Source organism: Peromyscus maniculatus, chromosome 13 (genome assembly GCF_049852395.1).
Source record: "Peromyscus maniculatus bairdii isolate BWxNUB_F1_BW_parent chromosome 13, HU_Pman_BW_mat_3.1, whole genome shotgun sequence".
NCBI lineage: Eukaryota > Metazoa > Chordata > Mammalia > Rodentia > Cricetidae > Peromyscus > Peromyscus maniculatus.
In genome coordinates this window covers 27,487,347-27,512,807 of record NC_134864.1, presented here as the reverse complement: position 1 = coordinate 27,512,807, position 25,461 = coordinate 27,487,347, and the positions used below count along the sequence as shown (strand labels likewise).

General features: G+C 42.7%; 1 protein-coding gene across 1 annotated transcript; it reads left to right on the top strand.

The window, feature by feature from the left end:
• The first annotated feature begins 48 nt into the window (after nucleotides 1-48).
• Nucleotides 49-25,461, top strand: LOC121822015 (ATP synthase mitochondrial F1 complex assembly factor 1). Its single transcript, XM_076549883.1, has 3 exons — nucleotides 49-185; nucleotides 16,149-16,255; nucleotides 20,683-25,461. The coding sequence occupies exon 3, from the start codon at nucleotides 21,464-21,466 to the stop codon at nucleotides 22,436-22,438; it is 975 nt and encodes a 324-aa protein (XP_076405998.1). The 5' UTR covers nucleotides 49-185; nucleotides 16,149-16,255; nucleotides 20,683-21,463; the 3' UTR covers nucleotides 22,439-25,461.

Sequence of the window (25,461 nt, the reverse complement as noted above, 5' to 3'; positions counted from 1 at the left end):
TGGTTCGGCGCTGGGTGCGCGCTGCCTCCACAATGCACCGCTGCGCCGGCGGGAGGAGGAGACCCAAACGGGCTCAGCTCATCCTTGGTCCCCGCGCCAGCACAGCGTTCTGCCGCTGAGGGAGCAGGGCGCTTCTACCGCTTCCATCCGAGCAGGAAGGACGGAAGGGGAAGTCAGAGAGAAAGGTAATTGCCCGGTTTCCCGGCAGGGACACGACTAATTGCTTCTAATTACTTGCTGTCACTCACCCCCAGGGATGCCGGGCTGACATTTAGGATGAGTTTGTACCTTTCCCCCACATCGCACTGGAGTTTACTCCAGAGGCTAACTAAGTCTGAGTTCTCGGAGTCTAACTGGCTCTGAACAGAAGGAGGGACCGCCAAGTTAACCCATCTTTCGTGTTCACAATTTCTCTGCCTGTCTCAGGCCTCTCCAAACGTAAACAAGAGAGCTTAAGGAGAAAACCAGCTTGACTGTGGAGTGCATGAGGAGGGCGCCGCTAAGGAGCCCTGTTCCCTCGTGACAGCTAGGTTGACTCCCATAATTGCAGGTTCTCAAGGTCATAGCCTCGGAGGAAACGGCGTTAGCCAGGGCAAAGGAAAATCCAGATGAGACAGGTCTCAGACAAACCTAAGCAGAGCCACCATATTCCTGAGATTGAGGACAAACCCCAAAGCTTTCCCAAACCTGGCTCAGTGGGTATCTGCTCCCCTTCGTCACACCTGACCTTACCCTAAAGACACCAGGACCTGCTGGATGATCATTGCAGGCTCCTAATCCATTGCTCTCTAGAAGATATCTATTCTCCAAATTATGTTTGTTCATTGTGGGCAACCCACATTAGACGACCCTAGCTTGCAACAGGTGCATGTGGGTTCTGATGCCAGAGTCAAAACCACATAAGGATCCATTTCCCTTGGCTTTTATCCTCCATTTCTGCAGTTGAATGAGGTTGCCAAAGAACAAAGGCAGTAGAGCATTCTCTGTAGTTCTTTGGGCATTCTTCATCTTTCCCCTGAAACAGTCTAGGTATTCTGAAAACACAATATTAACAATTTGATTTGGAGGCCATGAGCTTTGCTCTGTTTTGGCAGATATAAGCATTCCAACAGCCAGGCTGGCATTTGGGTTTGTTCAAAGCCACAATAGGTTGAAAATACAAATAGTTTCACAGCTCTTGAACTACAGTTTTCGGGGAGGCATATGGGCAGCTTCACTGTAATACAATCAGAACTGCTCTTAGCACCTGGTGTCACACAAGGTGAAACAGATGGGGACTGTCTCAAGATGCAAGTCAGCCGATGGGCAAGACAAATGATATGCACGAAGGGATGGAGTCTTCTCATATCCCAAAGTTACACTCAAACCTCTGGGGCCAAAGATTCTCGACCTCTCTTGTTTCAGCACCATAGGATTCATGATGCACTACTTGAAATATGTTTGAATGACAGGCCAACTGTCTTTAAACACTCCTTTTCCACCTTTATTTTTTTTTACAACTTTATTTCAAACACCTCTTATTCTCCTAAAGTATAAATAAATATCATGGCTAGATTCAAGAAAAAATATAATGTAAGAACACTTAAAAAATGTTTAAGGGTCAAATCAGATCCAAACATAGGTATGACACCTTCAGCATTTATTCACTGTATAACCTTGGATACATCAACTGACTTATGTCATCTCATCTGTATTATAAGGACTGAGGCATCTGGAAGCCTTGCTGTGAAGACTCTCTGAAATATGGATTGTGAGTTAAGAAAAAGTAAGGGGGCCAGATGTGGTGGTGCACGCCTTTAATCCAAGCACTCTGGAGGTAGAGTCAGGCAGATCTCTGTGAGTTCCAGGACAGCCAGAGCTACATAGTGATTCCATGTCAAAGAAAGACAGAGAGAGAGAGAGAGAGAGAGAGAGAGAGAGAGAGAGAGAGAGAGAGAAGAGTATAGCATGACCCATTTAAACTTATTCCAGAAATCAATGACACCCTGGGAGAATGTTATGCTCTATGGGAAAACAAATTAGTAGATCGGTGCCTCATGGATATTAATGTGCCCATGAGTTCCACGGGGACCATGGTAAACTGTAGGCTGTGAGTCAGTAGGCTACAGTAGATCCTGAGATACTTTATTTCTAACCAGTTTCAGGTAATGTCCATTCTGCAGGGCCTTATACTATCCTTTAGTGGCCAGACAGCAGATATATCAGCATTTTTTTAAAAAAGCAATTATACCTCCCCCAAACCAATAACTTACCTTTCCAAACATTAAACAGAAAAGAAACCCAGACAAAGTCCCACAGAATGCTAGGATAGGCAATAACCAAAATAGTAGGAGAATTTAAATTAAAATAGATAGATAATAGATAGATAGATAGATAGATAGATAGATAGATAGATGATAGATAGATAGATAGATAGATAGATAGATAGATAGATAGATAGATAGATAGAAACATGCTTGGAGATGGACTTGTGGGTTCTCCAACTTTTTCATGAGCCTAAAGTGGCAATAGATGGAATATGGCCTAACAGAAACAGGAACAGATCAATGCTAAACACAAATTCTCAGCCCCCTTCCTCAATAAAAGTTACAGACTCTGTCCTTTATTGAATCATCTCTTCGTTACTCCTTCCCCCTGACACACACCACCAAACACCACACTGCTACTGAGCCAGAGGACAGTTTTTTTTTTTTTTTTCAGTCTAATCGGGGGTGTATGTTTGCAAATTTTACTTCTACTGAGGATCATTCCAGGACCTCACACATTGCCATCCGGGGATCTACTGCCAAGGTATAATGCCAGCTCCTGTATATGTTTTAGTCACGACAATTAATATTGTTCCTTATACACCCAAGTCACTTCAATGACGATTGGGTTTCTTTCAAAGATTTCAGTTGTGCATTTCACTCAACATTATCTCAAGTTTGTCCCATGACCAGAATTTTTGTGTTGGTTTAATTTCAATATTCTGATAGCATCTAGATTTTAATATTTTTATATCTTGATATAGATGATATATTTAATAACTGAATACCTAATAAGAAGATGGTTGTTTCCTTTTATTCTACCATAATATGAGCCAGATTCCTTGACATATCATGCTTGTTTTGTTTTGTTTGAGATAGCACTTCTCTGTGTAGCTTTGGAGCTCTTCCTGAAACTCATTCTTCCTGAAATCTACTTGCCATAGCTCTAGTACAGAGTAGAAAAGCATGGTAAAGGAAGGCTTGAAGACCATGGTAAACTGTAGGCTGTGAGTCAGTAGGCTACAGTAGATTCTGAGATACTTTATTTCTAACCAGTTTCAGGTAATGTCCATTCTGTAGCCCAGGCTGGTCTTGAACTCACAGAGGCCTGCCTCTGCCTCCCGAGTGCTGGGTTTAAAGGCGTGCACCACCACCGCCCGGCTCTTGGTGTGTTTTCTTCTATCTTGGAACACCTCCATGCATGACATCTCACTCTACTCAAACAGCTTTGAAATTCAAACAGCCATTCTACCAGTGAGGGAGCCATTGCTACTGTCTACCACACTCTGACTTCACAGTCAGTTCTGCTCAGTAATGGAAGCAGCAATAAACAGTAAGACAGTGAACAAGCAATAATAGATGCCCAACTTCCAATTCCAGAACGGAGCCTGTCAAACAGGGCACTCTGCTGTTGAGTGCTCGTCAAGGCTCTGGATGGGTTAGAAAGCACATGTAGAAAATGATCACCTCACCAAAGCTACTGGGGACTTGGGAGAATTTTTGGCTTATAATGCACACGGAAACATTATAAGGTAAGAAGAATTCTTGTGGTACACAAATGCTAAATAATATATTCTGAAAATAAAATCCACTACAGGCAACTTGGAGCTGTACCTCTTGGGCTTCTTCAAGCCTTCCTTTACCATGCTTTTCTACTCTGTACTAGAGCTATGGCAAGTAGACAATTCTACAAGCCCTTTGTGGAGCTCACTCAGGCCCCCAATGTATGTGGAGCAATGTGGTTCCAGACAAACCCTGATTCTTCTCACTCAATACTCATTTTAAATACATTATCCAATCAACTAGACTTTAAAATAATTTTTCACCTCTGGGAACTGTTGAAGTAGATTGAAAAGAGGCATTTTCATTATGAGAAATTAAACCATAATTCTTTCCAAAATGTCTGAGCATATACATTTTGAAATGATTATAGAAATAAAATGCTGAAAATGAATAAAGTTCTTCCTCTCCTAAAAGCCACTTGAAGCTATTGAGCTGGCCCTAAGGAAGGACAGGGAATGATGAACAGTGTAATGAAGGGGAATGAGTGTGTGATACTGAGGCGCAGATATAAAAACGGAATGAAGGCGGCACAGAAAACTAATTGTCCGTTCTGGTCTGTAAAGACAAGAAAACTAACATAAAAACACACAACAAGAAGAAAGACAGTGTCAGTGGACCGTAAAGGGGAGGATAGAAGGTAGAATAAAGGAGAATACTGACATGATGATGTTACTATGGAAAAGTAGGAAACAGTAAGGCATTTTTCAGGCTTGAGGAATGCAGGGCAATGCCTTTGCAGGCTTACATTTATGAGGCAGTGTATGAGTCCTGTGGGACACTTTAAAATGTGAAATAGCCATATATTCTGGAAGAGGGACAACAGCAAAACCTCCATATTGGAGACATTATATTGGAGCAGTTAAAATGTTACATTGTGCTCTCGGAAAATGAGTAACTTCCCAGAGAACATCAACTCCATTGGAAACCCTTTCCCCCTATCAGTGACCTATGTGTCCATATTCATTTCTGTAGGTAAAGTACTCCCAAGTTGTCAAGTAAAAGTGTGATTCTACTAGATAGCATGGATGGCATGGGTGGAGGATGAGATAACATGGGTGGAAGATAAGATAACATGGGTGGAAGATGAGATAGCATGGGTGGAAGACGAGATAGCATGAGCGGCATACGTGGAAGAAGAAATGAAAACAATATTCAGATTCCAAGCCACTTGATTAGCTCTTAAGGAGCAGCATGAATCTCCCAACTCACAACATTCAACTCTTCAAAAATTGAGTTGGGGCCGGGCAGTGGTGGCACACACCCTTTATCCCAGCACTCGGGAGGCAGAGCCAGGCGGATCTCTGTGAGTTTAAGGCCAACCTGGGCCTCAAATGAGTAGCAGGAAAGGCACAAAGCTACACAGAGAAACCCTGTCTTGAAAAACCAAAAAAAAAAAAAAAAAAAAAAAAAGAGTTGGCCTTATATTTTTTTTCAATAAATTCTGAGTGTATGAATCTGTTTATAAATAGGCTCTCCCATCAGCCATTTTCAAAAGGACAGTGGAGAAGATATCAAAGGGAAATGGAGGGAGATAAAGAGAAAAGAATAGAAAAGCAAGGAAGAGAAAAGATGAAAGCACTGTTTTTAAACAGAAGGAGAAAATGGGGCAAAGTAAAATGACGATCTTTTTATTTTCTTGGACTTTATGTTTGTTTCTTGAGACGGGCTCTCACTATGTAGCCCAGTATAGCCCGGAGCTGACTACATAGACCAGACTGGCTTCAGACTCACAGAGATCCACCCGCCTCTGTCTCCTGAGTGTTGGGATTAGAGGAGTGTGCTACCACACCCAGTGCTTTTAAGGGATTTGTTGTTGTTGTTTCAAGACAGGGTTTCTCTGTGTAGTTTTGGAGTCTTTCCTAGATCTCGCTCTGTAGACCAGGCTGGCTTCAAACTCACAGAGATCCACCTGCCTCTGCCCCCCAAGTGCTGGGATTAAAGGTGTGAGGCACCACTGCCCAGCAGGATTTTGTTTTGTGTTGGCTTCTTTGCTGAGACTGAATATCACAGGTATTTCAGGCTGGCCTTGAACTGACTAGGTAGCCAAGGAGGTGGGGGGGGGGGGTGGCAGGGGAGAACACTGAGACCAGTTGGTTCCTCTTATATCAAGCACTAATCAAGAAAATTTCCCCACAGACTTGCCGACAGACTAATCTGAGGGATGAATTTTTTAATTGAGGTTTTCTTATCCCAGATGACCTTACTTTGCATCAAAGTGACTAAAAAAAAAAAAAAAACTAACCAGCACATAACACAACATTAGAATATTTTGTTATCAAGGAAACCGTCTATATCATTGGATTCAAATAGCCCATAATGCATCAAGTTTCCAGAAATGATAGGGAAAATGGTTTTGCTCACACATAACAGTGTCCACGAGAGAGTGGTTTCCTCAGCCATGTTCCTGTCACGTAATGTTCCATGTGTCACATGGATGGCTAGAGGTCCATGCCACTGTCTTTGCACTTTTGCAGGAGATACTATGTAAGATACAGGAGAGCAAGTGGTTTTATCAATCATACTTAGCCTTGTGCCCCGCCCTCAACTTTCACTTGTATTTAAATTCTGGCTTTACCACAGACTGCCTATATAACCTTTACAAAGATATTTAATCTTTCTGTGCCTCAGTATGCTTGCCTTCCAAATAAAAACAGTAACAGACACACCACACAATTGTGAGAGTTAAACAAGGTAAATCCAGGCAAAGAAATGAGCATAGAATTTGGCATAGTCATTCATTGTGGGTTGATGAACTGCTGTATAACTGGGATCGTAGGTACTGAGGGTGTTATGGGAAAGGCTGCCTTCCTCTGCCTCTGCGTCCACTCGTCATCCAGGATGACTCAGCAGCTCAGCGCTTCACTCTAATGAGTTTTCTTGTCTCTGCCTGTTCAGCAGTCATGCACAGGCCACTGTCAAGATCTTGTTATACGAACTGAAACCGAACATATCAAACTTTGAACACAAAGTCCATCATCTAGCCCTGTTAGCTTTCTTCGTCTTCAGGGAGCTGGAGTTCTGACCTCATTACATCCAGTGCAGAATGACTTTTTAAAAATTTATTTTTATTTATTTATTATTAAGAAATCTTCTATTCATTTTGCATACCACAGATCCCCCTCTCCTCCCTCCTCCTGCCCCCAAGCCTCCCCTCTCAAGCGCAACCCCCCATTCCCACCCCTATTCCCACCTCCTCCAAGGCAAAGTCTCCCATGGGAAGTCAGCAGAACCTGGTACATTCAGATGAGTCAGATCCAAAGCCCTCCCTGCTGCACCAAGGCTGCACAATGTGTCCCACCATAGGCATTGGGCTGCAAAAAGCCTGCTCATGCACCAGGTACAGATCCTGATCCCACTACCTGGGGGCCCCCTAAACAGTTCAAGCTAAACAACTGTCTTGCCTTGTAGATGTAACCAATCGTCTTTTTAAAATAAGAAACACAGAGCCAAAGCAAGGACATTTGAAAGGGGACTGTAAACAGGTCATTCCTAGAAGCAATGTTTAAAGGTAGAGCTGTTGGTATTTTTGGAGGATTATCAGTTGTTTGTGCCCTGTTCCTGTATAATATGGATGGCTGGTGACCACTCAAAATAATGCCTTCTAATATTTCTCTCAGAAACATGTGCTAGTTTATGATTTGTTTCTGAGATTGGAGGGATTTTAATCTGAGTATTCCATTGTTGCAACAAGTCTCGACCCCACAGGTTCATAGCTATGTTAGCGACATATGGTTTTAATTTTCCTCTCTGTCCTTCTGGACCTATACATTCCAGCCATCTTGCACTCTGTTTCACTCCAGATAATGTCCCAATTCCTAACAGTTGAACGTTTACCTCTTGAAGAGGCCAAGCTGGATGCCAAAATTCTGGTGCAATTATGGTAATGTCCGCACCTGTGTCTACCAGACCAGACAACAAAACACCATTTATTTTTATCGTTAATTTTGGTCTCTGTTCATTAATAGAAGTTTGCCAAAAAATTTTCTTTATGTTTTCTCCTGAATTTTCTATTCTCTCTTTTTCATCATCCTGACCAGCATGATTTATTCCCATAGTCATTTGGTTATTTAATCGCTCAGAGCAGGGATTTCCTCTACAGCTGCAGGAAAGGTTTGAACTGGTTTTGCTATGGGGGCCTGCATGAGGCCCCTCCGGGAGTTTCCCGAAAACTGAGGCAAAGGATTACCCTGTCTGTCCTTTGTTGATCTACATTCGTTGGTCCAGTGTTTTCCCTTACCACACCTTCTGCATACTCCAGAAGGAAGGGGCATTCTGTTGCCATTGTTCCTTGAAGAAACATTGCTTCTAGGAATGACCTGTTTACAGTCCCTTTTCAAATGTCCTTGCTTTCCACACCCAAAACATCTAACACTCCTCAAACCTTTTGAAATTACTTCTCCTACCCACATATCATCATGCTCATCAACCTCAACATTAATTGTTTCTCTAATCCAATCTTCCAAAGGTGCAGATCTTGCCTTTAATGGCCTGATTATTCTTTTACATGCTGCATTCGCATTCTCAAATGCCAAAGCTTCAATTATTGCCTTACTAGCTTCTGATCCTGAGACCATTCTGTTTACTGCTGAAGCCAGTCTTTCTAAAAAATCTGTGAAAGATTCTTTGGGGCCTTGCATAACCTTTGTGAATGACTCAGGTTTTTTTCCTGGTTCCTCAACTCTGTCCCATGCATTCAAGGCTGCCATTCGACATAAAATTACGGTTTGAACATCATATAAACATTGTGTTTGTATTGAAGCATATTGGCCTTCTCCAATAAGCTGATCCTGACAAACTTGTATTCCTTTATCCCTCCATTGTGTTTCTACGTTTCTAGCTTCGTCCTTAAACCACGTTAGAAATTGAATTCTCTGGCTGGGTTCCAGAACAGCTTGTGCAAGGTCCCGCCAGTCCTGTGGTATAATCCTATTATATGTTGACCAAGAGTTTAACATTTGCTTTACATATGGGGAATGCATGCCATAAGATACTATTGCCTCCTTAAACCTTTTAAAATCCATCAGTTCAATTGGAGCCCAGATATTTTGTGTAGCCATTTGATCAGGCATCTGCTGTACGGTTACAGGATAAATTAAGGATGACTGTGTGAAAACAGGCTTTCTTTCTGTAACCTTATGATCCAAACTTGAACCAACTTCACTGTTAAAATTAACAGGTTTTTCTAAAGCTGTTATCCTGGCACTTAAATCGACTATCTTTTTAAATAGTAAAATGAGAATAAGCATGGTGATAAACTGCATAATTCCCATAATACTAATCTTTTCATATAGTTGTTCCATTGTCAGACTGCCTAAAATTTCAAAAACCCAATTTTCTTCCAATGTACACAGAAAACCCATTTTTTTTTAAATGTGGAAAAAATTTGTCTTTTAAATAGTTTCCTTTATGACTTACCAAATCTGCGTAGAACAGTAGAAATCCGAGCGAATTTCAAAAGAGCCACCTAGTGTCCTAGGTGTGAATCCAGAGAGAGAGAGAGAGAGAGAGACAGAAACAGAGAGACAGAGAGAAAGCGAAAGTGAAAGTGAAAGTGAAAGCGAAGGGGTAGCCGGCTAAAGCTTAAAGCCAGCCACTTGTTCCCTCTTGAGCCGAGTCAAGGCTTGGCTTTACAGGCAGGGGCCCTGTTTAGCAGGGCAGGCCTGAGCTGTTTGTAGCACTGGCTTTAAGCAAGCAGCTCACAGTCCAGCCTGAGCCCAAGCAGACCTGGGCCGGGGCTAGGGAGCCGGCTGCTCCGGCTAGGGAGCCGGCCCCAAGCAGTTTTTAATGGATTCTTGTCACGTTGGGCGCCAGATGTAGATGTAACCAATCGTCTTTTTAAAATAAGAAACACAGAGCCAATGTAAAAGAGAAAGCCGAGAGGTCAGAGCTCAGAGATAAAATCTTACCTCCTGCAGTGCTCCTAGCTTCCCCGAGAGAGGGAGGTACTTCCTGTGTCTCTGTTTAAATAATCTTTCTGTTCTGCCTTCTCATTGGTTGTAAACCCAACCACATGACTGCCTCATCACTGCCTGTAAGTACCGCCCTCCAGGTCTTAAAGGCGTATGTCTCCAATATTGCCTATCCAGAGGGCCTAGTCCAGTCCCATGGGAGCTCTGCTTTTGGTTCATGTGTTTGCACTAGTTTGGCTGGTGTCTCTGTACATTTTCCCATCATGATCTCCATGTCCCTTGCTCATAGAATCCCTCCTCTCTCTCATCAATTGGACTCCTGGAGCTTGGTCTGGCACCCAGCCATGGTTCTCTGCATCTGCTTCCATCAGTTACTGGATGAAGGCTCTATGATGACAGTTAAGATATTCAGCCATCTGATCACCAGAGTAGGTCAGTTCAGGTACCCTCTTAACTATTGCTAGTAGTCTAAGGTGGGGTCATCCTTGTGGATTCCTAGGAACTTCCTTAGCACCCTGTTTCTCCCTATTACAATGTCTTCATTTATCATGGTATCTCTTTCCTTGCTCTCCCACTCTGCCCCTGTTCCAGCTCACACCTCCCATTCCTTTATGTTCTCATGCCCCATCCCTTACCCTCCATTACCCCTCTTACCCCCAGTTTGCTCAGGTAGATCTCATCTATTTCTCCTTCGCTGGGTGATCTATGCATCCCTCTTAGGGTCCTCCTTGTTAGCTAGCTTCTCTAGAGCTGTGGGTTGTAGTCTGGTTATCCTTTGCTTTACATCTAGAATCCACTTATGAGTGAGTACATACCATGTTTGTCCTTCTGAGTCTGGGTTACCTCACTTAGGATATTTTCTAGTTCCATCCATTTGCCTGCAAATTTCATGATATCATTTTGTTTTGTTTTGTTTTGTTTTGTTTTTACTGCTGAGTAGTACTCCATTGTGTATATGTTCCACATTTTCTTTATCCACTCTTCAGTTGAGGGGCATCTAGATTGTTTCCAGGTTCTGGCTATTACAAATAATGCTGCTATGAACATAGCTGAGCATGTGTCCTTGTGGTATGATTGAGCATTCTTTGGTTATATGCCCAAGAATGGTATAGCTGGGTCCTGAGGTAGATTGATCCCCAATTTTCTGATAAACCATACTGATTCCCAAAGTGGCTATACAAGTTTACATTCCCACCAACAGTGGAGGAGTGTTCCCCTTGCTCCACATCCTCTCCAACATAAGCTGTCTTTGGTGTTTTTGATCATGGCTAGCAGAATGACTTTTTAATTTCCTCATTCCTTTCTTACCTTTCCCCCTCAACTAAGGGCTCATTGATTTAGTGGTATTCTCACTTGACCTTGCCACAGAAGCCCTCACAGACAATGTGGAAATTAATAGTCATAATGGTGTTCCAATAAAAATGTATTTACAACAACAGGTGAAGGGTCCTACTAAACCCCACTTGAGCACAGATGACAAGATTTGTCTGTAGACAATACAACACAAACCATGCAGCAATGTCACCTCTCTTTCAGAAATATTAGACTTCTGATAATGCCATACAGCTATGAAATCTGTGGGATCCTTAGAAAGCTGTGAACTATGCTTGTGGCAGAGAGCAGAACATCCATCGCACAACATGTCCTTCTTGAAAGAATTGTATAAACCATGATAAGTCAATACACTTGAAAACAAAGATGAAGGGAATGCCCTTGGCATGCCCACATTATCCCTGTGGGAAAGGCAAAGGCTTGGGAGGAATATTCTTGGCTCTTTTCACATGACTAAAGATGATGAGACATAGCATCAAGACATAACATACATCCCTTGCTGTACTTGTAATTGTTTAAGCTAACTGTAAACATCACCTCCTGTTTTTCGTGCTTTAATAACAAAAACGAGAAATCCTTTGTTTGCACCACTCTTGAGATCAAATGCCTGGAGTCTCCCGGTTACCCCATGCAGATCTTTGGCATTTCCTTCAATCTGAAGACTTACCCTTGCTGGCTGGGGCCCGTTGACAAAAACCTACTTTTGAAATATCCTACAACTTTTAGCAGTCCCCTGCCTACTGGGTAGCTTTATATATCACCATGCCATGCCTGGCACTTCACATACCTACAATGCTAATGTTTCTACACAGTCTGATGTTCCTAGTCTGGCATTTATATACATATCTTCATCTTGCCTAGTATACTTCATACACACTTTTTCACTTGGCTAATTCCTGCTATTCTTCCAGGCCTGACCCAGCCTCCTTCAAGGAGCTTTTGTGCTCTACATAGGATTAGGTAGCCCACCCCTGTCTTGCAAGAGTCCTTGTTTATTGATGTTTAACCTACACTGGATTACTGCTTTCTGCTTTCTCCATTACTGAACCCTGAGTCCCTCATGGAAAGTTTTGTTTGCTGTGCCTTACTCATTTTTGCAATCCTCATTTGCCTTAGCTAATATGAAAAAGTCTAGATAATTATTGAATAAACAAATGTTTAAACAAATTCACAAAAATAGTGAGGTTATATAAAGAGATCAGTGAATATACAGCAGTTTCTACCACATACATATTTGTCTTATACCCACACATATACATGTATGCACCTGTAGTTCTTAAATTTTAAACTATATAAATATAAATGTCATTCCTATAAAGTTGGCAGCATCTCTCATCAGAAATGCTTAAGACCAGGGGTGTTTCATATTTAAGATTTTGATTTCCAGATTTGGGGGTATTTCCATACACCTAACAAGATATCTTTAGATCAAACCCCAGTCAAAACACAAAATTCATTTTGTTTCATGTATAAGTTATACACAGTTTATTGTAATTTTGTACAATTTTCGGTCAGCTTATCTGAACTGATCAATCACTTGAGGTGATGAATTTTCCATTTGTAACACCATGTCAGTGCCCTGAACAGTTTCAGATTGTGGAGTCTGGATGTGAATGCTTGCTTTTATAACCATATTTTGACAACTGAGGACATTCCAAGCCTGCACTCTAGGAGGAATGTTGCAGGTGGGCTGTGGGCAAGCCCAGGGGCTCCCTATGTACACACTCAATTCACCATGGCTTTTATTCCAGACTCTCTTACATTGGAATTTATTTCTTCTCCCTCACAAGCTATAGATTGTTGCTGGAGAGCTTCTCTCCAGGTTCCCCAAGCCCCGCAGTCCCACAATCCACTTATAAAATAATCACTCAGATGCTTGTATCACTTATAAACTGTATGGCCGTGGCAGGCTTCTTGTTAACTGTTCTTATATCTTAAATTAACCCATTTTTATAAATCTATAGCTTGCCACGTGGCTGGTGGCTTACTGGCTTCTTTACATGCTCTTCTCCTGGCGGTGGCTGCAGTGTCTCTCCTCCTTCTTCCTGTTTCCCCAATTCTCCTCTCTCTTTGTCCCGCCTATACTTCCTGCCTGGTCACTGGCCATCAGAGTTTTATTTATATAGAGTGATATCCACAGCAATGGATCCAAGAACATCCTAGCCACTGAGGATGTTTACTCTTAAATAAACAAAATTTATTCCAAAGATAAGGTTTTCATCGAGCATTTAAATGTCAAACCTAAGTAATTCATATTACTTTTATAAATACATTTCTATTTCATTGCTTTCCTTATGAGATTTTATATTTAATAAAAGCAATATCTGTCACCTGAACTTTAACTTACCTTTAGTATAATATCATTATTTCCACTTATTACACTGTAGACATGCATAGAAAAACTGAAATTTGAATTAATATTGCAAACTAAAGGAAGGCTATATAGGAGACTGGGAGATTTTGAGTAAAGCAGGTCTGGCTTTGAGCATCTCACTGAGAGAATGCAGGGATAGAGCTAAGCCTGCATTTTTGAAATTCAAAAATGGAGAAAAAAAATAACATCACATGGGTTTGGGGAAAAAGTAATATAACAAATGACAAAACACAGCTCTTTTCTATAAACGGCTATTTTTTTTGTTCCATCGTCATCATCTTCATCATTATTTATCAGTTGTTATTCAAGTTTAATGATTAGGTTTAAGCAAAATATACTACTATGTAGTGTTTTCCTCTGAACACAGCTGCACCTTCTGCACCTTACAGAAATGATTGAAAATAAATGGGAAATTACCTCAAAATGGTATGTGTAAATGACATGTAAGATTATTGCTCATTAAAACTTGAAACATTTGATTAATAACTTTAATATGCAAGGCAGAGGCTAGTTGCTATGTGAGATACAAAAATACCATAATATGATCTCTACCCTCAAGTAAGTTATGATAATGAAGAAGAGAGACTACTAGGCATGGCGGCACACACCTTTAATCCCAGCACTTGGGAGGCACAGGCAGTCCAATCTCTGCAAGTTCAAGGCCAACCTGGTCTACACAATTTGTTCCAGGCCAACCACACAGTAAGAAAACCAAAAGGAAAAGAAAAGAAAGCAAAAAAAGACATACAAATAGTTATAAAGCGAATAAGATTAAATGCCATATAACAGTGTAAAAAATGCAATTTTATGGGAATGATTTTTATGTTTATGTAGGTTAAAATTGGAGAACTGCAGGCAAAAACTCTACAGAAGTCAACTCCATAGACAAATCTCTTCAGATACTTGCACTTTGTAGAAAATCACACATTTGACACTGGTCCCAAGATTTGAGAGTTTAGCTGTGCAGCAACACACACAAAACCTAAAACATCATCAGTATTCTCCTGTATTTATGGTTTTAGGGGTTTTTGTTGTTGTTGTTGCTTTTGTTTTTCTAGGGTTTTGTTGTTATTGTATTGTTTTGTTTTTTTGTATTATTTTTGGTGTGTGTGTGTGTGTGTGTGTGTGTGTGTGTGTGTGTGTGTGTGTGTAGACAGGGGTTCTCTGTGTAACCCTGGCTGTCCTAGACCTAGCTCTGTAGCCCAGGCTGGCCTTGAACTCACAGAGATCCTCCTGCCTCTGCCTCCTGAGTGCTGGGATTAAACCTGTGAACCACAACCACCTGGTATGTATTTATGTTTTAATAAAATAATAGTTGCTGAATTATGAACGTAACACATACATAATACATGTATTAGATGGCACATTCTGTATTATAACCAAACTGTTACTGTAATGTCAGAAACAATGATGGCCTGAAGATCACAAACCACTGTAACACTCATCTTCAAGAATTCTTTCAGACCCATTTCCAACTTGGAACCCAGCACTGAGATGCATGTGAGGCCAGTTCCAGCTCCATACTGAGTACCAAGATGCATGTTGATTCTGTGACGTACTACACCTCTGCATACTACATCTCTGCACACTACACCTATATGTATGACATCTCTGCACACTACACCTCTACATAATATATATATATACATATACACACACACACACACACACACACTCTACACCTCTGCATAATATATATCTGCACACTACACCTTTCCATGATTCCAGGGAGTTAAGACACATTTCACCAATTCTTTCTTTCATCCCAGAACTTTGTTTTTATTATTAATTTTTATTATTATTTATTATCTTGAGAATTTCATACAACATGTTTTGATCATATTTACCACTCTCCCAATACTTGAAGATCAACCCCCATTCCCTACCCACCCAACTTGGTGCCCTCCCCCTTATCCATCAAGTCCAACTTCTACTGCTCATATATTCTTCGCTGTATGGCCTTGCAGTGGAGTGTGGTCAACCTACCATCTCAACACTACCAGGGCAACACTTTCTTTTTTAATTTTTATGCTATGCGTGTTAAGTGTTTTGGCTGCATATATGTCTGTGTACCATAGGCCTGCCTGGTGTCATGGAAGCCAGAAGAGGGCATCAGATCCCCTAAACTGGAGGTATAGATTGTTGTGAGCTGCCACATGGGTGCTGGGAATGGAACCTGGATCCTCTGCTGAGCCATCTCTCCATCTACAGGAACAACTCTTAAAGAAAACAGACTTTTCCTCTCCCTGAAGCTTTCAACAGCCAATATCTCCTTGCCTATAGATAGGGCTTCGTGCCCCCTCCTGTCTTCAGAGCAGGATTTGCTCTGGCTTGAGTTTGCACAGGGCTTGTGCATGCTGTCTTAATTGCTGGGAGTTCATATGTGTAGACATGACCTGTGGACAATAAACAAAATTACTGTTTATTTTCACAGAAAGTGATGTTTGCTACAGAAAAGTAGAGGTGGACAGTAAAGAGCAGAGGGCCATGAGGCTGGAGAATAAAGGGGAAGGGGAAGGGACAAGAGGCCTGAAGCTTTCCAATATTTAGTAATCAGAACGTTAAGTAACCAGTCAGGAATTCTAACCAGCAGCAGCCAGTGGAGTCGTTACACTGGCTTCCCTTTGCCCCTTATTTTTCCCTAAGAAGGAGTAAGTTATTTATCAATAATTTTTGAAGATAACATGATAATAGATGGTTCCATTCCTTCCTCTTTGTCTGTAGGGAGCAGGCTGCCACAATAAAGTCTGTGCTCTGCTCTGCTGGCCTCTATGGAATGTTCCCAGAGACGATGTGAGAAGGCCAGCAATTTTCTGTGCTTCTGAAAACTGGTGAGTAATTCTGCCTCATTCTGGAATTCAGAGCCACACAGCTAATTTATCCACAGCTCTAAGCCATGTTTTCTGATAGTAGATTTACCAATAATAACAGTAATGTTCTATGTATGTCTGCTTGACTCCTTTGCCTTATCTAGCTCCTAACTGTCTCAAAGCTATGGGCAGCAAGAACCAAGTTCATGGGTCCCCTCAGAACCTAATATTCTAAAGTACATTTCAGACATGTAGCATTTGCAAGAGTATGTTCTACACCAGAGAAAGTGCAGTTGCGTGCTGTGGGATGTTAATGTATGTCCTGTGGGAGCCCTTCTTGGGTTCCTTGTGGCGTTACCCAGCAGGTTTGCATAGAGGATGATTAGGACCATGGGCCTGAGTGCAGGTGTCTGAGATGGTCTGCACTTGGCTGTACCTGGGGATGGTCTGTATGTCAAGTTGCTCTGATTGGTCAATAAATAAAACCTGATTGGTCGTGGCTAGGCAGGAAGTATAGGCGGGACTAACAGAGGAGAAATAAAAGAACAGGAAGGCAGAAGGAGACACTGCCAGCCACTGCCAGGACAAGCAGCATGTGAAGATGCTGGTAAGCCACGAGCCGCGTGGCAAGGTATAGATTTGTAGAAATGCGTTACTTTAAGATGTAAGAACAGTTAACAAGAAGCCTGCCACGGCCATACAGTTTGTAAGCAATATAAGTCTCTGTGTTTACATGGTTGGGTCTGAGCGGCTGTGGGACTGGCGGGTGACAGAGATTTGTCCTGACTGTGGGCAAGGCAGGAAAACTCTAGCTACAGTTGCGTCATTTGCAAGCCTGCCTACAATGTGGAAGCCAAGGTGGAGGTTTTGGAAAAGGGAAGAAATTTTGATCATGTATCAAGAGCAATTTGAGGGGAAACTGAAACCTAAGCATGAACCTGGCAGTAGCAGAACTGTAGGCTGAGTCTCTTGTCTCCCACCCAACCCCAGGAGGATTGTAGTTCTCAACAAAGCCTCACATTCATTCTGCCTCGGTTATTCCTGAGGAGAAACAAAACAGAACATTCAACCATCTTCCAGAAGGCTTTTCCCAAAACTCTCCCATCATCCCTTACATACATACACCTTAACTCATGATATACATATATCATGGGATGTGTGTGTGTGTGTGTGTGTGTGTGTGTGTGTGTGTGTGTATTTGCTCACCTAATGATGTCACTTTGTCTTGTGGTTTTTATTGCTGTGAAAAGACATTGTGACCATGGTAGCTTTTTTTTTCAATTTTTCTCATTTATTTTACATACCAACCAGTTTCCCCTCCCTCTTCTCTTCCCCCTCCCTCTCCCCCTCCCCCATCTATCCCTCTATCCACTCTTCCACCATTCAGAAAGGGGCAGTCAACAAAGCAGGTCATATCATGTTGAGGTAGGACCAAACTCCTCCCCCTGCATCAAGGCTGCGTGAGGCATCCCTCCACAGGGAATAGGCTCCAGAAAGCTGCCTCATGTGCCAGGGACAGGTCCTGATCCCACTGCGAGGGGCCCCACATACAGAACAAGCCACACAACTGTGATTCCACATGCAGAGGGCTTAGGTCAGTCCCATGCAGAATCTCTAGCTGTTGGTCTAGAGTCCATGAGCTCCTATTAGCTCAGGTCAGGAAAATATTTAATTGAGGTGGCAGCCTACAGTTTCAGAGGTTCAGATGATTATCATGGCAGGGATCATGGGAGTGTGCAAGCAGACATGGTGTTAGCTACATCTTGATCAGAAGGCAGCAGGAAATGGGTCTCAGACACTAGGGAGTATGTTGAGCATGGGAAACCTCAAAGCCCACCCCTACAGTGACACACTTCCTCCACCAAGGTCATACCTACTCCAACAAAGCCACACCTCCTAATAGTGCCACTCGCTATGAGCTTATGGGGGCCAATTACATTCAAATTGCCACATTATACTCCATGGTCCCTATAAGTTTCTAACAATATCATAATGCAAAATGCATTTAGTTCAACTTCAAAAGTCCCCATAGTCTATCACAGTCTCAACAATGTTTAAAAGTCCAGAGTTCAAAGTCTCTTCTGAGATTCATGCAATATCTTAACTGTAATCCCCTACAAAATAAAAATTAAAAAAAAACAGATCACATACTTCCAACATATAATGTCACATGATATACATTACCATTCCAAAATGTAGGGAAGGGAGCATAGTGAGGAAGTACTGGACCAAACAAGACCAAAAACCAGCTGAACAAATTCCAAACTCTGCATCTCCATATTTGACATTAAAATGCTCTTCAGATCTCCAACTCCTTTCAGCTTTGTTGACTGCAACACACTTCTTTCTCTTGGGCGGGTTCTACTCCCTGTTAGCAGCTTTCCTCAGCAGGTATCCCATAGCTCTGGCATCTCCTACATCTTGGGGTCTCCAAGGTTAATCCAGGCTTCATCTTCACAACTTTACACAATTTAGCCTCTCTAGGACTCCATTCAAGGACACTCCTGACACATTCTTGGCCTCAGCAGCTTTCCTTAGTCAAGGAGGCAGATTCCATAACCTTTCTTCTATCCTTAGCTCTAAAGCTAGAACCATGTGGTCGAAGCTGCCGAGTTCTGCTGCTTGCTGGGGCTGGACCATGGCTCCCTCACTCAATTACATCTTCACCAGCTTTCTGTCTTTCACTGCTTAAGCTCAGCTGTCCTGAAGCTTGCTCTGTAGACTATGCTTTCCTCAAACTCAGAGATTCACCTGCCTCTTCCTCCAGAGTGCTGGGATTAAAGGCATGTACTACCACACCCGGCTGAAAGCTTTTCTTTAGTTCCTTTCCATAAGTTGGAATTTAGCTAGGGGGATCTTGCCAAGGTCACCACTCCCTTTATTCCATTTCTTAATCTGTTTATCTCCTTGAACACAGCACTTAACTCTATTACTTTTCTTCTGAAATTTTACATTTTCTTGCTCCTTTTCATTATAAATCTTTAGAGTTACTACTACGAACCACACAACAGAGTCTATACTAGGCTGTTTTGAGGTTTCCGCTGCCAACTGAATTAATCCAAAACTTTTCACTTTAGCCTCAGACTGACTCCTTGAACAAGGGCAAAAGGTAGCCAGTTTCTTCACCAAAATACCACAAGAACAACCTCTAAGCAACATACTGTAGGTTTTAATGCTGCAGCGCAATGTTATTCATTAAGCGGTGCTGTTACCATGCAAGAAAAGCCATGAGACACAACAAAACCCACTATCAGTTTTATTAGGAGAAGAGAGGGATAGAAGAGAATGTGACCAGACCTGTAAAAGACATGTGCAGGAGGGAGGGGGGAGGGGAGGAGTCTGTGTCCCGCTTCTTATGGATTCCCCTGCACATGCACATATGGGCTTAGGGAGCTATGCCAAGCATGTGCAAAAATTGAGTGATCATGCTGCATGCAAATTACAAAATCACGCAGCGCATGGATTACATAGGACGTAAGGCCCCTTGCTTGGCTGCTAAACTGTGCATATTCGGTCATGTAGCTGGGGGAGTGGCCAGGAATTCCAACACATACTAACATTCTTCTCCTCTGTAACCTCTTGCTGTGAAGAGACACCATGACCACAGCAACTCTTATAAAGGAAAACATTTCATTGAGGTGGTGGCTTATAGTTTCAGAGGTTCAGTCCATTATCATCATGGCAGGGAGTGTGTCGGTACACAGGCAGACATGGTGTTGGCTACATCTTGATCAGAAAGCAACAGGAAATGGTCTCTGACATTAGGGAGGTTTGTTGAGCATAGGAAACCTCAAAGCCCATTCCCACAGTGACACACTTCCTCCAACAATGCCATATCCACTCCAACAGTCACACCTCTTAAAAGTGCCATTCCCTATGTGCTTACGGGGACCAATTACATTCATACCACTACACACCTCTAAAGCTTTTCCCTCAGTGAGTGATTTCATTGGATTATAGAAAGGCTTTTCTTTCCTAGGTAACCTAAGAAGTGTCTAGTTATGGTCCTGATGGCCAGCCTCAAAGGTGCCCTTATCAGCATTTCCTTAGTGGCTTTCTCACTGCTGGAACTGCCTGAAGCCCCAACACCTTCCTCACTCTCAGTATTTTTACCTCCTTTTTGGCAACTAAGGCCTCTGATGGCAAGGTCCTCTCCTCCCATTGCCAATTTCAAACTAAGCCCTAAGTGCACATAGTCCCTCCTTCCTTTTTTTTCAAGATGAATGAAAACTTTGTGAAATTTGAGAATGAGAATGCCCCATAGGCTTATATATTTGAATGCTTAGTCCTCATTTGATGAACTGTTTGGAAGAAGGTGTGGTCTTGTTGGAGTGGGTACAGCTTTGTTGGAATGGATGTGGCCTTGTTTAAGGAGGTGTGTCACTAGAGGTGAGCTTTGAGGTTTCAAAAGCCCATGCCAAGCCCAGTCTCTTGCTCTCCACCTGCAGATCTGGATGAAGCTCTCAGCAACTTCTCCAGCACCATGCCTGCTTGCATGCCGCCAAGCAAGACCCCTTTCATCTCTAAATGCTTTCCTCTGTAGGAGATGCCTTGGTCATGGTGTCTCTTCACAGAAACAGAACTCTACACAAAGGCAGTATCTGCATTAAACCTTGTGTGATGCAATGAAATGGTGCTTGGAGGAAGATGTAGAACAGAAAATGCCCATGTTACAAAAGAAGAAAAATCTCCATACCTAAATCCACACATTGTAATTTGTGTACTAGGGCTACCCTGACAGAAACATCACAGACTCGGGGAGAAACAGCAGAAAGTTATTTCTTGCAATCCTGGAGTCCAAGACCAGGAACCACTAGGACTGGTGTCTGAAGCGGCGGCAGTGCATCTTCCTGTCCTGCGGCTTTCTCACTGTGTGCTCACTTGCCCTTCCCTCTGTGCATGTTCACAGACAAAGAGAGCCCTGCAGCATCTCCTCTCCTAATCAGGACATCAACCCTACAGGTAGGGCCCTACCCTATGACCTCAGTCAACCTTAGTTATCTACCCAATGAACCTCTCTTCAAATAGAGTCAGACTGGGGTTTAGGGCTTTAAAGTATGGCTATGAGGTTAAAAGAGTACGAATTAATAGTTAAGTAACTAGAAAAACAATGTTGGAGTGGGTAAGAACATCATGGAAGAGATAAGAAAAACAAAACTTTAAAAAATAGAATCAGGGGGGGCCGAGGCTGACGCTCCGGAGGAGGAGGAGGGGGAGGCGCGGGCGGCCATGGCGGCCGTGGTATCAGCTGCGGGTGGAGCGTGCCCCGCGGTCCTGCAGGTGGCCGGCCTCTACCGGGGGCTGTGTGCAGTGCGCAGCCGCGCCCTGGGGTTGGGGTTCGTGTCACCAGCACAGCTACGCGTGTTCCCGGTACGCCGGGGCTCCGGCCTGCCCTCGGGGGGAGCAGACGGTAGCGGGGTCAGCGAGCTGGAAGCGAACCCCTTCTACGACCGCTACCGGGACAAGATCCAGCAGCTGCGCAGGTCTGACCCAGCTGCCTTTGAGTCCCGCCTGGAGAAGCGCAGTGAGTTTCGGAAGCAACCAGTGGGGCACTCCAAACAAAGTGATTTTATCAAATGTGTGGAGCAGAAGACAGATGCCTCAGGGAAACAGCCTGTGAGCAAAGGATTCACTAAGGACAAGACTCTCAGTTCAATCTTTAACGTTGAGATGGTGAAAGACAAAACTGCAGAGGAAATAAAACAGATTTGGCAGCAGTATTTTTCAGCGAAAGACACAGTCTACGCAGTTATTCCTAAAGAGAAGTTTGATTTGATCTGGAACCGGGCTCAGTCCTGCCCAACTTTTCTTTGTGCACTACCAAGAAGAGATGGTTATGAGTTCTTTGTAGGACAATGGACAGGTACTGAACTCCACTTCACTGCACTTATAAATATTCAGACCCGAGGGGATGCCGCAGCCAGCCAGCTGATTTTATATCACTATCCTGAACTTAAGGAAGAAAAGGGCATAGTGCTGATGACAGCAGAAATGGATTCCACATTTATGAATGTTGCTGAGGCGCAGTGCATCGCCAATCAGGTTCAACTCTTCTACGCCACTGACCGAAAGGAGATCTTTGGGCTAGTAGAGACCTTTAACTTCAGACCAAATGAGTTCAAATATATGTCTGTCATCGCTGAATTGGAGCAAAGTGGACTTGGAGCAGGATTGAAATGTGCCCAGAACCAGGATAAGACTTAGAGATGTCTGGATTGGCCCTTCACAGAGTCCGCTCAGTCCTGGATAGCCTGAAGCCCACCCACACCCTTGACCTCCAGAGCTCAACATCTGCAACAAGCAGTCTGTAAAGAGTCGTCGTATATGCTTATTCCAAGAAGTGATTGTGGGCACGAGCCCTAATACTTGATATTCAGGAACGAAGATATACAAATATTCTGATACTTACCTCTTAGCCTAAGGGTTTCTTTTATGTGTTTCTGGGCATTTAAACAAGAAATATTCAGGGATCTGCAAGACTACAGGCTGGGTTTTATTCAGTGTAGCAGTGAAGTTGCATTCTGGCCATTCTGACTTCATAGCTCCCAGTTGTATGTCTTCATAAACCTGTAGCAATAAGCTTGAGGATCTTAGAAATGTCGGCTCTATGTATTCTTTCCATGCACCACTGAGCTGGCTAAAAACATCACCCAAAAATCCTGGCCAGACTCAATACAACCAGCTCTTCTCCTCAAAATAAAGACTTTCAGATGCCTCTCCAGAGTTGCCTTCAGTGTAACTCAGCGAATTACAGACATAGTTAAAGACACAGATACAATGCCTACATTACTGTTAAACAGTTGCTTATGGCCCTATTCCCTGAACTCTGCCTGTGAGAAGCTGATGAATCAGTTCAGTGTAAATAGAACCTTTTGGTAAGGAGCTCATTCCAGATTTGCATGACTAAAAAAAACGCATTATATGAAAATGTGGGTGGAAGCAGTTGTTCCCAGATTGAGTGTGGGGAAGGTAGCAATAAAGCCTGGTTTTCAGTCTTTGTTACACAAAATCGTGGCAACTAAGCTGTACACTGTTGGTGGCATCAGTGCTGGGGGTTAATTTTGTCAGAACTCATCTTGGGGCTCAGTGATTTCTTGAAATGCCACAAGTAAGCAAGTTACAGAAGCAGATGTATCATTCTGTAGCTTCGTGTTCATTGGTGGAAAAGAATGGTGGGTCCATACCAGCCTTATGAACTCAAAGCCCCAGGTGTCCCCCAGTATTAGTGCCGGTCCCTGCACCACAGCTCTCATTGACCTAATGTGCTCCACCTTAAAGTGCCACCCCAGTCTGATGTTAGATACCACCAAATACGGTGAACAGAAATTTAGGTAGTATTTTCAGTTTATGTGTATATGTTCTTCACTACGGACTTTTTTTTTTTTTAGGGTGGGCCTCTCTCAAAGCTTTTTAAGTAGGTGTGGTGGTTTGAATAAGAATGGCCCCCATATGTTCATATATTTGAATTCCTAGTCACCAGGGAACAGAACCATTTGAAAGGATTAGAAAGATTAGGAGGTATAGCCCTGCTGGAGGAAGTGTGTCACTAGCAGTGAACTTTGAGGTTTTAAAAGCCCATGCCAAGCCCAGAAAATCTACCCGCCCCCATATGCGGGTCAGGATGTAACTCTTAGCTACTTCTCCAGTACCATTCCTGCCTGCTGCCATGCTCTCTGCCATGATGATAATGGACTGAGCCTCTGAAACTGTAAGCAAACCTCCAATTAAATGTTTTCTTTTATAAAAGTTGCCTTGGTCATGGTGTCTCTGCACAGCAGTACAACAGTGACTGAGACAGTAGGGTTGGCCATCCCATTAGTTTCTGGACAGAGGAACAAGATGTTTGTTTAACCTGGAGAAGCCGTTCTGTGCTTTCAGTTTCTCTAAAGGTTGAGTTCTCTGATGCAGCTTCTAGACCTGCTGTGGTCCCAGTAGTCCGCATTTTGAGAACTTGAGTGCTACCAACCCTGCAGTTTTCCTTAAATGCCTTCCACGCTTCTGGATGATGTATGTCTGGAGACAGCATTGGGTGGGGCTGCTTTTGTGGGTATCCAGCTGTGTTTGTTTTCTCTCCAGATAGACCCAGTTCTTAGTCATAGAACACTTTCATGACACCTCTACTAGAGGATGAAAAAATGCTGGAAATAAAGAACTAGCCGTTCATTTCATTGTTCTGCCCAGCTTTGCCCTCAATCCTATCTTGCCAAAGAAGGGTGATGTATCCATGGGTAGTTATATCAGAAGTGACTGAAGTAGCATCTGACAGTTGTCAATATTTATTTTACCAAAGAGATCTAGCAAATAATAAACGAAAACCATAGCAGTTAGTCTGTAAATGTGTTCCCCGATTCCAACGCGGTGTTTCTAAGATAGGCTTTGGAGCTCATTGAATTGGGTTCAGATATCAGCATTACTTTCCTTAGTTTGTTAATGATAAATTACTTAACAAACTCTGATTCTTACCTTTCTTCTGAACATGGGGATGATATCTACCTCATAGGATTATTTTGAGACTTCAGTTAGCTTACATACAGACTACAATAGAATTTAGTACATGTGGGGTCCCTTCTCTTCTCTACTTCTTCACTGAAGCCCCAACACAGGGGCTAGTAGTCGATCTATGTTCCTAGCATGCATCAGGTCCTGCATTTGGTTCCCAGCACCAGACAGAAAGAAAGTCAAGTCGGCATTTCAGACGCACGGATCACTCTTCATTTTAGCCAAAACAACAAATTCTGTCTCACGGGTTCTCAATTTGAGGTACAGTGGAATCACAAGCACTTTAAGATGTATTTCCTAGGTGCTGAGTCAAAGTATGCAGAAAGCACTGACAACTTACATTTTAGTATGTGTTCTAGGTGATTCTGATGTGGGTAATTAGTGAGCCTTTGTGAACCATTGCCTTATCCTTACGAAAATGTCCACTAGATGGGTCTTTTCTCACCTGCAGACATTCACATAGTATTTAGATTCCTCTGCCCTTTATCTTCCTCATCCCTTTGTATACATCGCATTGTATTTATTTTGTGTGTGTGTGTGTGTTTACCCCACTAGACTGTGAGCTCCTTGAGGGCCAGGATTTATCTTTCTTCTTAGTGCCAAGGACATGACCTGAACCACAAAAGAAACTCAACTGTTGAGCAAATAAATGATACAGATCTAAGAAAAAAGTTTAAAAAAAAAAAAAAAATAAAAAAAAAAAAAAAAAAAAAAAAAAAAAAATAGAA

Coding starts and splice junctions, on each gene's coding strand:
- LOC121822015 (XM_076549883.1), top strand. CDS start 21,464: ATGGCGGCCGTGGTATCAGCTGCGGGTGGAGCGTGCCCCGCGGTCCTG.